Source organism: Olea europaea, chromosome 18 (assembly GCF_002742605.1).
Source record: "Olea europaea var. sylvestris chromosome 18, O_europaea_v1, whole genome shotgun sequence".
Lineage (NCBI taxonomy): Eukaryota > Viridiplantae > Streptophyta > Magnoliopsida > Lamiales > Oleaceae > Olea > Olea europaea.
The window spans coordinates 19612170-19627917 of NC_036254.1; the positions used below are offsets into that span (position 1 = coordinate 19612170).

The 15748-nt window shown below is 34.8% G+C and overlaps 1 protein-coding gene across 2 annotated transcripts; it reads right to left on the bottom strand.

Moving 5' to 3' along the window:
• Nucleotides 1-5730: 5730 nt before the first annotated feature.
• Nucleotides 5731-14694, bottom strand: LOC111367693 (protein ROOT HAIR DEFECTIVE 3-like). Of its 2 annotated transcripts, XM_022988692.1 has the most exons (23): nucleotides 14476-14694; nucleotides 13649-13798; nucleotides 13290-13356; nucleotides 13107-13209; nucleotides 12491-12561; nucleotides 12124-12187; nucleotides 11980-12045; nucleotides 11801-11848; nucleotides 11640-11702; nucleotides 11386-11442; nucleotides 11058-11216; nucleotides 10907-10975; nucleotides 10699-10790; nucleotides 9824-9902; nucleotides 9101-9266; nucleotides 8644-8768; nucleotides 8058-8320; nucleotides 7855-7951; nucleotides 7612-7767; nucleotides 7132-7236; nucleotides 6768-6862; nucleotides 6494-6590; nucleotides 5731-6280 (listed from the first exon to the last, which is right to left on the bottom strand). In XM_022988692.1, the coding sequence occupies exons 1-23, from the start codon at nucleotides 14477-14479 to the stop codon at nucleotides 6050-6052; spliced, it is 2427 nt and encodes an 808-aa protein (XP_022844460.1). In that variant the 5' UTR covers nucleotides 14480-14694; the 3' UTR covers nucleotides 5731-6049. The 2 variants fall into 2 exon arrangements, with proteins under 2 accessions (XP_022844460.1, XP_022844461.1); XM_022988693.1 differs by lacking the exons at nucleotides 13107-13209; nucleotides 13290-13356; nucleotides 13649-13798; nucleotides 14476-14694 and adding an exon at nucleotides 12681-13088.
• Nucleotides 14695-15748: the final 1054 nt, after the last annotated feature.

Sequence of the window (15748 nt, forward strand, 5' to 3'; positions counted from 1 at the left end):
TAAATATTTGCAAATTCAGCACCTATTTGCAATATAAGTACTCTGAAGAAAGAATTTTTGAGTACCGTAACTTTTGATTTCAATACTCGAGAGAGAGAGGGGTGTGTGTGTGTGTATATATAGAATTTGAAAAACTTGGACAACCCAATTCTAAAAATGGAGAATTAACGTACTATAGCAGATGAATATAATCACTTAGAATTAACAAAAAAATCTCTTCAGAATTTCATTAGTTCACGCCGAAACAAATTGCTAAAAATTCATGGTGTAACCCTTTTGCTCAACTTTCAAAAGAGCTTATTAGCCATCGACATCTACTCCACCAAACACCTACACACTCTACATCAATGTCATCAATATCCATATGCAAACATGTGGATCCACTAATTGTAACAACGTTGTCTATCATGACAACTAGAGCATCTCATGAGACTATAAATCTTACTCAAACGACTTCATCAACGTCTTCCACGAAGAGACTCATTGTTCAACTTCGATCAACTAACCAAGTATGCTCCACCTTTTAGATAATATACACTAAAGTGACTAGTTTATCCATACTTGATCGAATTGATCTTCCTTTCAAAGTCATGCGCAATCCAAACTAAATCAGCTCATTGTTGACTTGTACTTGTCACAAGTCAAAATTATTCTCTCAACAAATTCCTCCACGTCATATTTCATACTTGCTATCAGCAATTCCTCTTGTACAGAGGAATTGCTGCCAGAATTGCACCAGGTGTTGTGATGGCAGCATTTGGTGTCTTTTTTTTTCTTTTTTCTTTTTTATCCATTAGTCGACGGGTTGTTGGCAAGTGTTATCTGTATCAATTCTGTCAACCATTTTTTGTAAATATAGCAAACCTGTACTTGCTATAATTTTTCATTACTCTAATATCACTTATTGGAAAATAAGACCAATTCCTTTATTTGTCCACTGGATTCTTATTGTTCAGAGAAAAACAATAAATAAATAAAATAAAAAAGATAAAAAAAATTTACGAACTATCAAATTTTCTATCATATAGAATTTCACTCACCTAAAAACCCTCTGTATTTTTGAAAAATACGAACTCTCTAGTCTTGTACTACAAAAAAATAATCAAACCTCAAATCAAAATTTATTTTCTATATAAAATAAATCTTAGATACATGCAAGACCCAAAAAGTACTCCAAATGCAGATTGATCAAGTACTGTCCATTTGTTTCCTTTTCAAATTTATACCAACACTTCCAATCAGAGAAAATACAGGTCATTCACCAACAAAAGGAATTCACCATGAAAACGAATATTAAATGGTAACAATTTTAAAACATATTTGCAATACAAGTCCTTTTAAATTAGAATATTTGAGACAACAATCCCAACAAGTATGTACGTAGTGTATAACTATATATAGAATTGTGTTACATGAAGAATCTTGATTAATAACTCACACTTGACAACATCACATTCAATCATTGACAACTCACGCTTCACAACATCACCTTCAATCTAGTTTGATAATCTTGATTGATAACTCACACTTGACAATCTTAAAGAACTCATGGCTCGGCCCTTCATGGGCACAGACCATGGATTGAGCCCAACTCGGCTAATGGGTCAAATTGACCTTAGATTACAACGAGTCGGCTTGACTTAGTCTATTGCAACTTTATGCATGGTCACTCTTGGCCTTACACGACTTAGGACAGACACATCAAAAGGTATCAACGCCTACATGACACGTGTTAAGTTGAGCCTACAAACTCATACAATTTTTTTTTCTTTTTAGCTAGTGCACAGATATTGTGACTCTATAAGTCGAGTCCAACACGAAGCGACTATATATAGGTTGCCCAGTTCATATCTCACCAATTACATTCCAAGTTGATCGAACCTAGGTGAGTAGACACATTTTGATACCACTCTTCCCCACTTTACAAACCATCAAACCCTGTGGTACTTTCATTCCTGACCTGTTGGTTACATGTGATAACAAATATTACTTTGGTCCATGGTTGATTGATTTGAAGATGATCAAGCATTTTATCATTCTTGGAAGTCTCTAAAAAAAATTATTATGAGGATCAATCTTAATAATCACTCCCTCATTTTAAAAAGATTGTCTAGTTTGATTTTTTTCAATAAACAATAAATTACCCTTGACCAAACACGATCATTTTCTTAGGGATCGATAGATTAAAAGTATTAGACACATTTCAAATAAGACTGTCACATGTCTGAGCCGCTAGGCACATTTTGATACCACTCTTACGCACACTTTATCAACCATCAAACTCCAACAAACTTGTATGAAGATTGCCATTGGTTCTTTGTTGAGTACATGTGATCATATATATTGCTTTGGGCAATGGTTGACTGATTTGGAGACCACGACGAGGAATTTTAGCATTGGTGGAAGTCTAGCAAAAATAAATAAAATAACATTATTGTGAAGATTAATTTTTCCAGGACCAAAGAAATAATTTTTATTGGTAATTATAAGAATTTATAGAGCATTTCTTGAAAAGAAATATTATGCACTCCCATACTTATTTGGTAAGGTGAAGATTGCATGAAAATTAAAGAAAATAAAAGGAATGTGATTGTTCATTGTCGTGCCCAGTATACAAAACGAGGATATGATACTAACACTTTTTGTTATGATAATATAGAATAATATAAACTTTTTTTATTACAGCAAGAATGTAAAAAATGGAGAATAAAAACTGCAGAAATATAATATGCGCTGAAATACTGTAAATCTGCGACCCGAGACTTGTGTATACAGAATTTTCTTAAAACGAATTCGCCCCCTCACCGTCAGTGCTTGAGGTTTAGTTTGAACGTCTATCTCTCAAGATACAATGAAAGAATTGGGAGAATTTGAGAGCTTTAATTTCTACTACGAAATAAAATTGTGTCAGAACTACACCATCAAGACTTTAACAAAAAATTTCAAATAACTGGAATTGAAAATTGTGCAAAGATTTGGAGCTGGAGATTATGCAAAACTGAAAATTATGTAGAAGTGTAATTTTCTGGTGTTAAATGGTGGAAAATGAGCTCAGTTACAATTTTCACTCCATTCAATCCGACATTCGTGTACGCAAGTCACATCCATACACAAGTTCAAGGCTCGATGTACAATTTTGATCCTTAATTTGCATCCCTCCGAGTGCAAACATGGAGAAAGCTTCCATGCTATGCACAATTACACCCTTCCAAAGTGTAATTATATATAAAGTCATCATTTCATTCAACAACTTCCTATGTGAGATAAACTTAAATATAGTTTCCCTCCAATATAAATCTTCTTCCAATTGTCCACTTTGAACTCCAATTTCTCATTCACCCATTTATCATTTTTGACAAGTAAACAAGTAAACATATGATTTCGATGCTCTTATAGAGAAGGACACGGATCAACTTTGATCTTTCAAATTGAACCAATGGGCCCCACCTAAAATTGTGCCCAAAGTAAGCTTAACCAAGCCATTTTTCCAACACTTTTTGCATGAGAAGATGAAAATGATTCAGAGTCTACTACGATGAGCTAGTTAATGTTTTATGTATCAACATAATTTATAGTACACATGCTAGAGATCCAATCAATTTCTTTTCTTCTAGAAAAAAATAATAATTCATATATATTGAGGAAGATCAAGACCATGCTTATATATTCTGTTCCAAGTTGAATTTCCTTGTGAAATTATTAAAGATTATATTAAGAATATGCTAGCACATAAATGGGGAAAAAAAAGTAAAAAAAAAACCATGGCTTTGATTTGGATCTACATTGAATACATTGAAACCTGCTCACATTCAATCCATAGAGACAAATGCACATGAAAAGTTGGTGGAATTTGCTTTGCGGTGCTTCCAAATTTGTTTTGGCCCCAATTCAATACTACACAGTCCGAACTAATTAAATATTTGTATCAGAAATTCCTCCAATTGGTTTGCCATTTCCATAAGGGATATAATTGACAATTCAAAGTTGCACATTATCCCTTTAATGCACATGAAAAGTTGTGGGAATTTGCTTTGCGGTGCTTCCAATTTTGTCTTGGTCCCAATTCAATACTAAACAAGTCCGAACTAATTGAATATCTATATCAGAAATTCTTTGAATTGGTTTGCCATTCCCATAAGGGATATAATTCACAACTCAATGTTGCACATTATCCGTTTAATGCACATGAAAAGTTGCTGGAATTTGCTTTGCGGTGCTTCCAATTTTATCTTGGTCCCAATTCAATAGTAAACAAGTCCAAACTAATTGAATAACTGCATCAGAAGTTCTTCGAATTGGTTTGCCATTCCCATAAATGATATATTAACAACTCAAAATACATTATCCCTTTCAATGCACATGAATAGTTGCTTGAATTTGCTTTGCTGTGCTTCCAACATAAAATTTAAGGCTCTTATTTAATTATTTTTTGCCCACGGAGTACCATTTTTACAAGGGCCATTCATTTAGAAATTACTACTATAGGAGTAAAACTTTACCAACCAATCTGACCAGAAAAAATTGGAAATAAATAAATAAATAATAATAATAATAATAATAATAATAATTAATTCAACAATAACTTTTGAGTTCTATGTTTTGTTGAGAATTTAAGAGGAAACTGTCCCATGGTACACCTAACACATTGTCATGTTCCATAAAAATTATGGTAGTCGTTTTCTTGCTACTGTTACTCAATGTAATATTGTCCTTCTTCTGGTATTTCAATCTCAATCCAGACGAACTTGGTGTACATCATACTAGTGGTAGCGGAAAGCGCATGAGTTCATAATCATACAATTTACCTAAACAAACAAGATATTAGTGTGCTATTAAAGGCGAAAACGGTTTTCTTCTTGATAGTATTAGCTTGGTAATTTTGGTTGTTGTCTTGTCGACTTGAACTTCGAACCCACAGATCAACTTAATCTGGATAAATCTGATGTGCCAAGAAAATCTTGACATAGGGGCTGACAGATTTCTCACAATGCCGGGGCCCACATTAATAAAATATTTGAAGGAAGAAGTGGCCCCACAACCTAAATGTGATGATCTATCAAAGCTTCTGGTGCTCCTCTTCTGACACTGCAGCACTGTCCACTTAATCTTTGTCAAACACTTCCCACTGGTTAAGTCTGAATAACAACGGTGTTGGAAGATTAGAAGAATTAGAACAATGCAGCATCGAATAAAATTAATAAATATGTCCTAAACCATTTTGAAGATGGTTGACAATTAATAAATATCATAGGCCAAATATCTTACGGTTGGGGTAATTTTCCTAATCCAGTTGGGAAAGAGCTAGTCAATTAAGAATTGAACTTCAACAGCATGTTTGGAAGAAGTAATAATTTACATTTTTGCGATGCCAAAGGTTTTAGCCCTTTTTTCCCGAGATAAACTCATATAAGTTACTTTTAAATACTCCAACATACCGATGAAATCACTATGAGAGGCAGCATCCCACGCAGAAAGAGACCCGAGGCAGAGCTGTAAGCACCAGTGAGTAGCAGAAAGAGGGTATATTTAGTAAAACGTTTTGTAAATTATAAGTTATGGGTCCTAAAGAATATATAGATACAAGTTATAAATCCTACCGAACTCGAAAATAAAAATGATGTTCGACTGACTTATAAACATGAAAAAGCTTTACCGAACATATTCGAAGAAAATTAGGACAGTGAAAGAAGATAAAGAAGTCAGTTTCTTAACATATACACTAGAAAAGAGTTGATAAAATACAGTCAATTTATCACATGAACACAAAATGATACGTAAAATTCCTGTAGTCCTCAAAATACAGTGTTATTTCACTTATCATGATACAAAATTGAAAGTAAAAGCGCAGAAATAATCACAAACAAGTGCGAATGGGAGTGTTCACATTACCATACAATCGCGCCTAATGAGGATTGTAATCTAAAATAAATTATATATCAGTGGGGCATTTTTCATCACAAACCATGGCCCACATTGTATATCAGATCTACACAAATATGAATGCTTTCAAGATTTGTTCCTTTGAGTTACTGCTTTATGAACTGAGTGATTACTGCAATTTGTGATGTGCTGAAGGACTCGAGTATTCGGCTCCATTTTCGGAAGAGGTCACTTCTGAAGAAGCACTAGACGATGCGACGCTCTGGGAACTCTTTGCTGCTTGTGGAGCGTTGTGCTGAGAGCCGGTGTTTGCATGTTTTTGGCCTTCCTCTGCTAGTTTTCTAAGAAGGTTCATGACAGTAGGAAGAAATTTGGTCGACAGAGAGAGAATTCCAGGAAGCTGCAGGCGTGAAAAAGAGCTATTAAACCAAAAATTCCATATTAAAAGTTTTATGCCCGAGTGATTTCTATTAGCATTCATTTAGCAAGCTCTGGGCTGACCACAGGTAGGCTAATATCAAAATGGATAAAGTTTTAGAACCAAAAATCGGACGTATTTATGAGAAAAATATAATACGGGTTAACACTTAGCAACAATAGGATAGATACTTACAGCTCCATTGCGGAATTCACCGGAGATGTCTAATTGCACCCATAGGGCTTTAACGAGCAGAAAAGCAACGAAAATAATGCCCAAGTACAAGGGATTTCTGCTAAAAAGAAAACTCATTAATTTAAAAGAAGAGGATGAGAGACGTCTCGATCTAGAATGCCACCAGATAACAGAGAATCCCGGGTAAAAAAAAGAAAAAATCACAAAAGACGGCCCAAGAAATTTAAATAAATGCACACATTCACACGGTCTCCATAAGTATGCTGCAGCGTACCTCAAAAGTGTCATGAATTCGTTGAAACCTAAGACAACCAATGCAACTATCGCCCATGGAGGTGGTAACCAGTTGTTACTTCGCCTACTAGCCTCCTAAAAAACGAGAATGAAGAAGAATCAGTAATAATTCATTAGAAAATTCTTTTATCTATCATACTCAACAACAAAACCGTATCCCATGTTTATTTCAGGTTGTCAATATTATATGTTACCAACAATAAACGATAAACATAAAGATGTTCAGAGTAATACTGTACACAAGTTCAAGTTCAAACTGAGATAATGGATGTAAAATTTACGACCCAAAAATTACACAAAAATTACACATTTTCGTTGAGTATTTTATGTGTACGAGATCGTGCCTGAGCAGCAATGGCTTGAGTAACAGTGTATTCAGTCTCCGCCTTAAACTGTCTCCACAAGGATTTGCACTGGACTGGCGTAATCAAAGTTTTCGATGCTGGAACCTGGATTTGAATATCCAATCACAGAACGAATATTAATACACTGTGGAATAGGCTGTGAAATAGAAATATTTACCTGACACCGACACCCTTGGATTTGTCATACATGACATTAAAACAGATTATGGGATCTTTCTTTATATACAGTTACAAGATGAACCATCACTAAGTCGGTTCAACTTCATCCACGCACTGAAACTAAGTAGGTTCGTGCCGCAAAAAGCAAAAATAAAAAAAGAAAGAAATAAAAAAACCACTTTCGAACACACCCATGTGAAGCAGTTTACTTGTTTTCCACAGAGATCTCTGTATTTGAGCAAATGAGAATTTAACAAATACTTCAAAAAGATTCAAGAGATGAAGCATTAAAATGATTACCTCGTCCCAAGTGCTTGAGGCAAGAGGGTCCATTGAACTGCTTTTATTAGTAGTACCAGCCTTGGGATCCAAAAGAGCAAGGGACAATTTATTCTCAACAGTATCAGCTTCATCATCCAAACGGATTGCAGCCATAACAGATAGTAGCTTCAAAGACTACAAAAAGAAAAGGATAATTTTAGAAGTACGATCCAATCAAGAAACAAATAATCCCACCAAAGATCTAACTCAAGAATATCATACAGCAGATCGAGCAGTTTTGGTGATGGCTCGAATATCTTCCTTCCCCGTCCAGATCCGTGGCATTGAATCAGAATCATGGCTAAATATTGTTGTAAACCTATAAATTATTGTATCAGTCAGTTCCCACAAGTAGAACCCATAACCAAAAAACTTCTTTGTTCACACAAATTCTAGGTCATGAATTGAAAACATAGAGCAAGTACCTGTCCTTCATGCGAATCAAAACCCTTCCAGCCTCTTCTTTCGCCTTCGCTTCAATCAATCCTCTAGCGTGCTCCTTCAACCTTAGAAGCATTTTATCTTGGGTTTCTTCATCCATTTCAAAACCAGAAAGAGCAGTAGAAAACCCAGCAACAGCCTTTTCAGTCTCACATTGGAGAAGTTTCCTTATTGCAGGCCATGTATCATCACTGGCTCCATCTAGTAAAGCCTCAACAGGGCCAGATAATGCTTCATTCAGTTTTTTCTGCACAAGAAATCATATCAATGGAAATACAGTCAAACCATTTTATCGCGCCACATTTACTACTGAAAATAAGTTCTAGTAAAGTTAAACAGCTCTGTTTGGTAATGGGTCTGTCACTAGCTATAACAGCCTAATATTTGATAAAATCAAGGTAATCCATCATAATAGGATACATCCTTGCACTTGCCAATTTCACACATCAATAATAATGCCATACATCCAAGGTTTCACACTTGTACATACAGGACATCCGAAGCTGTTGATCTATAATTTACTACGGTCAAATGACAGCTGCAAAGTTACAAAATCACAAGATTTCATACCTCATACATATTTGCAAGTTCAGAGAGCTTCGCTGTATGAACTGCTGCAACGTATGCATCTATATCGCGATGGAGCTTTTCTCTTACTTTGGACGAGTCCCAGTTTGCTTGGTCAATGTATGCTTCTGGAAAATATTAAGCTAATCAGTAGCACGATATGCAATTATCAGCTATTGAATTTTAAATTTAGCCTTCTATTACACTTAATGCGTCCGTTAAGATCATCAAGAAGCACCAGCTATAAGTTAAAATTATTTTTCGCATGAAGAATGTCAGCTATAAATTGAACGAATTATGTTAATGGTTGCAGCAATTCAAATTGAAATCTGCAGCTCATTTGCCTTTTCAGAATCTTCTTGGGAATTCCATTCTAAGTACTGATGAAATGCATGTGATAACATGCCCATCCCTCTCTCCATGTGAATATAGATGGCATTGTAAATGTAAGATATCATACCTGCAGAACCCTCATCAAACTGTGACATGAAATACTCAAAGCATTCACGAGCAGCCATAGCAAATCCCTTCCCTCCGTTCAAGGCATTATTAAATGCGTCTTTAAATCTATCAAGAGTTCCAGATCGAACATGTCCCAGCATGGATTGATAAGCTGGTTGGACAAGCTAATATGCCAAACCAAAAAAAATGAACATGAGGGGGGAAAACCGAAAAGCTAGAGGAAGTATTGGTTAATAGGTAATTAATGCTCAGTCATGAAGTTAAAACCTATGTCAGCTCTTTTTAAGTTTATTAACAACCCGTGTAAGACAAATACAATAAAAAAACTAAAAACCACCTTAATGATGCATGGCATGTGTGTTAAATTCTTATATGTACCAGCAACAACAAAATCAAAAGTTTCATTTCACAATATCGGTGCATAGAACTTATGTGATGCTTCACCTTTGACTCTTAAAAGCTGAAAAAAAAAGTGTTACTTCTCTCATGGATAGAGAGAGAAGAGGGTAGATAGGGAAGAGTGAACGGGAGAGCCAACGGATTATTGAATATACAGTGTGGTAGGTTATACTATCAAAAACAAAGGCACAACTTCCAAAAGAACAAAAAATGTCGTCAGGCTCTATTTGCCCTTGCTCAATCTACATTTTATGGACAATAGTGATACAAATTTTTTTTTTAATAGTTGTAGAATTTCAAGGATGAATTAAAGAAGCATTACTTGCAACAATTTCTCTTCCAACTGTTTCCGCTTTGAAGATCGAACACCTTCATCAAAATAGGTCGCCTCTGCATCGTATCTAGTTTAGAAAGGTGGAAAAACATATGAATAAGAATATCTCAGGAAATTCTCAATGCTACACTACATTATTAAGATGCAGAAAAGGAATATCCTGATATAAAATCAGCTTGCCAAAATCTTAAATGTCAGCGAAAATTTTGATTAATAAACAGGCCCATGCTCGCTCACAAAGTCCATCAACATAGTAATATAGACAGTGTGCAAAATCAATACAGAGTTCCACCTATTATAAGGAATTTCACATCGCTTCATGTATCATTAATTTAAAGTTTTAAAAGAACCAAAAATCACTTTAGTTTTAGTTCAGATATCTATATGCTTCCGCCCTCCTCCAGCCTAGCTGCAATTTCCTTGTACTTGACCAAACTGACCAGCCCAGACCCATTGTCCTTCAAATCCACTCACACCATTAATTACCAATCATAAAGTCCAGATTAACCTACTGTAGTGAACAATCGGAAGTGGTCTGGAACTGGAAATATCTTTCCCAAGTAGAAGCATGCTGATCAAAGGAAATATTTTGTTAGTCTTTTGGAAACCTAGTCTATAGTTAACAGCAGCACAGTCTAACAGATTCATGATAGCAAAGGTTCGGAAGATTCAAAGTAATAACAAGGTCTTCAGCAAATTGTCATACTCAAGGTCACCAAATATACCCAAGATTCAAGTAATAACAAGCTCCTAAGAAAATTGTCATACAAAGGGTTGCCAAATATATCCAGGGCAATACTATGTTAACAATAATTGTCGCAGAGCTTCAAGAAGAGTATGGACTCGGGCAGCTATCGACTTACTCCGTTAGAAAAACATCAAGGATTGAGCTCAGCTTCCTCCCAAAGCTTGGCACTGGTCGAGATTGTATAGTCTCTTCCAGTTGACGCCATTCCTAATCAAATTACATTTGATGTTTTATGTTGTTTGGATTTGTCCGTGCAGATAAAATAACGCAAAATATTATGAATCAAACAAAACCTTCAAACATGCGTTTACAAGAAAAGGTACCTCGTTTGCAATAAAAGAAGAAAATTTCTCATTCACGATCTCTTCACAACGTACAGTGGCAACCATGACCTATAATAGATAAGCAAATTCCTCAGTGATGATCTGTCTGAATAATTTATTATGACATCAGGATAGATGTTTAGATGATGACTTTGTGAGCAGGCAGGTCGAGATCCTTGTTCTCCTTGATGATCTTCCAAATTTGTTGCGCACTAAATGAAAAGCCGGAAGCAGGAACTACAGCTCGCCTATCCCCAGCAAGCCCACCAGGAGCAATAGAATGAAAGAATCTCTGTCTTAGGCTCGCCACCTTGATCAAAAGACAAACAAGTAAAAAAGTCTTAGATCCCTAAAAATCTCAAAAGCATCCTCCTAAAAACAATGACAGAAGGTACAAATGGCAAAGAATGAAGCCAGGGCATTCACGAGAACAAGAACTAACACAAAATCACTAGAAAGAATTCAAACATTGTATTAACCTGCTCTTTGAATTGTTCTTCCTTCTCTTCATAACTAGAAAGAGCCGTAACTTCAACCTGTAGTCATCCATATCAACAAGTATCATATAAAACAGAACACAGACTTAGAGCATGTTGGGCTACGCTTACAAGGAAGCACCTTTTTTTGAAATTAGCTAGAGACACACACTCAAAAAAGGTGCTTTTAAGCATCTCTTAAGGTTAGCCAAACATGCTCTTAACCGAGCTTAATCATAAAGATATATGCGTCTTACATTAAAGAATTCACTTAATGGAGTTTCCTTGTGCGCACTTGGCTTAGGAACTGCATCCCATATCTTCAAAAGCGAGAGTAGGGAAAGGAGGAAGGAGAGAAGCTTAGACCAACAACAGATGGGATAGTTCATAATACATTAAAATATCACATTTGGTGTACCTTCTGAACGTCTTCTCTTAAAACAGGTTCCAGGTTTTCCAAAGGCGTCTACAAGATGTCAAAAAAAATGCTCCAGCATATCAAATCCTTAATTCACGGAACTATACGATCTAAGAATTTAAGTTTCTGAAGTACAATTAATGGCAACATCAAACGAGAAAAGAATAGGTTGAGAGTACCCTTGTTTTATCACGTATAACAAACATCAAAGTTGTTTTACGTGGGCTAAATAATCTCATCATGACCTGTTCATCAAAATTATAAATCAGTAAAGAATTAGCAATCCAAATAATATGCTAGAATAGAGCATGTGCAATAGTTACCTGGAATACAGTTTTTAAGAGAGGCTTATTTGCAGCCTGCTCACGGCCAATGTCATGACACCACCTGAAATATTTCCGTGTAATATAAATGACTTAAAAATCTCAAATAAACGATAATCTCAAGGCCAGTCAAATAGTAGGCAATTCCATCCAACCAACACTAATATGATGCGTTACATTCTCTTCAAATCCTTCCTTATCAATAAATCATCCAATACCTATAACAATCCCTCTTTCAGTCTTTCAAACATACAGTCCTGTGATGTGGTTCCATCTTATATTAGTATAACTCTATAACAATCCCAAATAACTTAATTGAAGCGTTAAATGATATCAATACATTTTTAATGCAATGCAACAATCTTACATGTTTATTAACACTATATCCGAAACAGCTAGGGCAAACAGGGCACTCTGCTTTTCAAATGCAGTATCATCCTGAAAAGGAGCAAAAAGATTAGAAAAGAACAAGAAGGACCAGCTAAAAGCATATTTGTCTACCTCTCCAGATCCCTTGGCATAAAATAACATAATTGAATAAACAAAAGAAAACTTACGAACAAATAAGCATTCTTATGCAAGGTAACATATGTAGATGACAGTCCATTTGATCCTAGAAACATAATCTCGTCATACTTGCTCCATATAAGATCATGACGAGAATGCAGCACAAAATCATGTTATCAACAGTCATCACAAGGGGGACGATGTATTACAAACTTATATTATCAAATAAGTTCCCAAATAATGTTGTTGTGGCTTTCTGAAGACAGTATTGATGGAAAGACAAACAAAGTCCCAAACAGCAGCAGTACGCATGACAAACAGTAAGTCTATACGGCAAGAAAGACAGCAAATGTATGTCGGCATCAGTATGTTCCCTAAATAACAAGTCTTTAAACATGTATTATAATGAAAATAACCATAAACAAAAATATGATAATAGAATATGAAGCGTCAAGTAAAAGTGTCATCATTGGTACCTCTCCTCGTTCTCTTCCATCAGTTCCCTCTAAATCCATTACAAGAGTGCAAGGTTCAATGCCAACACATTGCGCCAACCAAATACCTTTAGTAGTTTGAAACCTGAGGGAACTCGGATACTTTATTTGAATTTTATCAACCAACAAACAAGAGAAGTAACAAAAGGTTTTAAAGTAACGAACCTCCCCTTAAAAGCATCCATCTCCCTAAAATTAGTACCAAACAGGTGATTTAACAATGTACTCTTCCCTGTCAATGTCATGAAACACGTTTATATCAGTTGAAAGTAGAGGAGACAGAAAATGCAAGATTACTATGAAAGCTTGTGATGAACAGGAATCTCAGAACTGTGAAAACGCAATACAGGATTTTAAAAGGGAGAAATGGAATTAACCTAAAAAAAAAAAAAATACCGATATCTTAGCCATGAAAGGGAATATTTAATTCAATAACAGAAGTACTAACAAAGCCACCCAAAATTCACATATTCTGAACTGGCGAATGAAAGAGACAAGGAAGTATCTTTACTAAAAAGTCATACCACTGCTCTGAGGACCCATGATGGAAACTACGGCATAAGATAGCCCGCATTCTGCAAGTTTAACTTCCTTCATGAAATTATCCAGTCCAGCAACATTGAAATTACCATCCCCATCTATAAGGTGAGTTGAGCAACAACCATCGCTTTTACCTGGATAAAAATGTACAGCAATTGTATTAGCAAGAACTGTAATGTTATTGAACAGAAACTCTTAACTTCAGAAACCTTGTCGTTTCCTGTAGCACCCTACAGTATGCCCAACACCGAACAAAGCAAGAATAAAGGAACTAGCCCTAACTAAATAAAATAAAGAAAGGAGATCAGTTGAGCAAACTATAATTCATCGTGATTCTTCTCCACGATTTGGAGGGGTTCCAAGGTAATTAAAAATAAGTTCATTTACAACCTAGCAACAAGTTTTCAAGTCTCTTAGCAAACAAAACTCATGAGCTCCAGCCCAGTTAAAACCAGAGCACCATAGCCAAGTATACTGTAGTTACACCATCAGATCAAATTTAAAACCAATTGCACCCGGATCAAAATCCCACCCAATAAAATCCTAAATCCCAAATATCGAAATGCAAGGCGCAAACCACTAATTGAACAGTTGCAATAAAGCAAAGCTTTTAAGCACCAAAATATAAGAAACGTACATAGTAGGCCGTGTTTTATTTAAATTCAAGCAAATACGTTATATAAACAAAAAAAAAATTACTCTGCTCTAGTCAATCATTTATCATAAATAACAAAGCATCATTGAATTAGGGGTTTTTTCGATAAAAACAAATTAACGGAACTATTGAGGTTTAAATGGATTGTAGACATACCCATATGTATCAGAAGATTCAGAACTGAAACTGCCCAATCAAAGATACTGACTTTGGCAAGACCCGGGATTAGTAGATCACTGAATTATGGAAATCGGAGGACGAGATCTCGAATAGGTGAGGTTATGTCGTGAACCGACTCTTGTTTTGCGGTGCCTTTAAAAAGTGGGCTCTACTGTCCGACGATGATCAAGAAAAAATAGTCAAAATGCATTAATCAGCATATAGGAATAGATAAATCAACACATAAAATTGTTATTATTTACTCATTATTCGTCGATATCCAATATTTACTCATCTTTTCATAAAATTAATCATCCATCGCCTATATTCATATCAACAAAAAGGTCCAACCAAACACGTTTTTCCCTACACCGATTGCAAAACTTTGGTGTATTTTTAGTGACATGAACATGGTTAAAATAGTTAATACACCACATAATATTGTCGTTTGTCATGTGCGATTTTTCATTCACAATTTGAAAGTCGAAACGGTTACTTAAGGAGTGTTGAATGAGTAATTATATAAAAAGATGAATGATTATTGGGCAACCCATTAAAAATGAGTAACTAAATAATAATAATATAATTATAATAAAATGAAGTAGGATGATAGAGAATTGTTTATTGAAATTCAAGGAGAGAAGATATTCCAACAAGATTTTAATTGTATTGAGGTTTTCAACCTTCATTTGTTATTCTCTTTTAACATTTTTCATCACATATTTATACTTAATATTTCACCAATTCGCAAATCTTGTCCTTAACGACTTTTTTGTCCAAACATATTTGTTAGAATAGATAAATATTTAGTCCTTGTTTGAGCCACGTTATTTTCATAAGAATAAATTTTTTGATAGTATATTGATGGAAAATGTGTAATTAAAAAATAAGGAAAATTTTTAAATTTGCGTATAATATTATTTTATTAAAAAGTGTGTGATTAAAATGATATCAAATCACTGTTTAAGAATGTATTTTTTTTTTTTAAATAATGTGAGTCAAATAGGGCCTTAGTCATAATTTCGAATTTTTTAATTTTTTACTGATTATGTCTACTGAATTATTTGATAAATCTTCTTATAGAGTTTTAAGACTTATTATAAAGAGAAACTTTTTGGTATTCTAGATATATGAGGTTGAACTTGTATTACTTTTTGATATTCCAATTGTGGGATGTTGAAGGTGTAGCTGAAATGTCATTGTAGTATCGGGGTTCATGCTCATTATTCTATTAGATGACAAACTCTATGAATACAACACGAGCAGAATC

Excerpts from the sequence above, each read along its gene's own strand:
- LOC111367693 (XM_022988692.1), bottom strand. Across the intron at positions 10,791-10,906 it reads CTTCTTTTATTGCAAACGAG|GAATGGCGTCAACTGGAAGA; the intron begins GTACCTTTTCTT and ends TAATTTGATTAG. Across the intron at positions 9,267-9,823 it reads TGGAAGAGAAATTGTTGCAA|CTTGTCCAACCAGCTTATCA; the intron begins GTAATGCTTCTT and ends TTGGCATATTAG.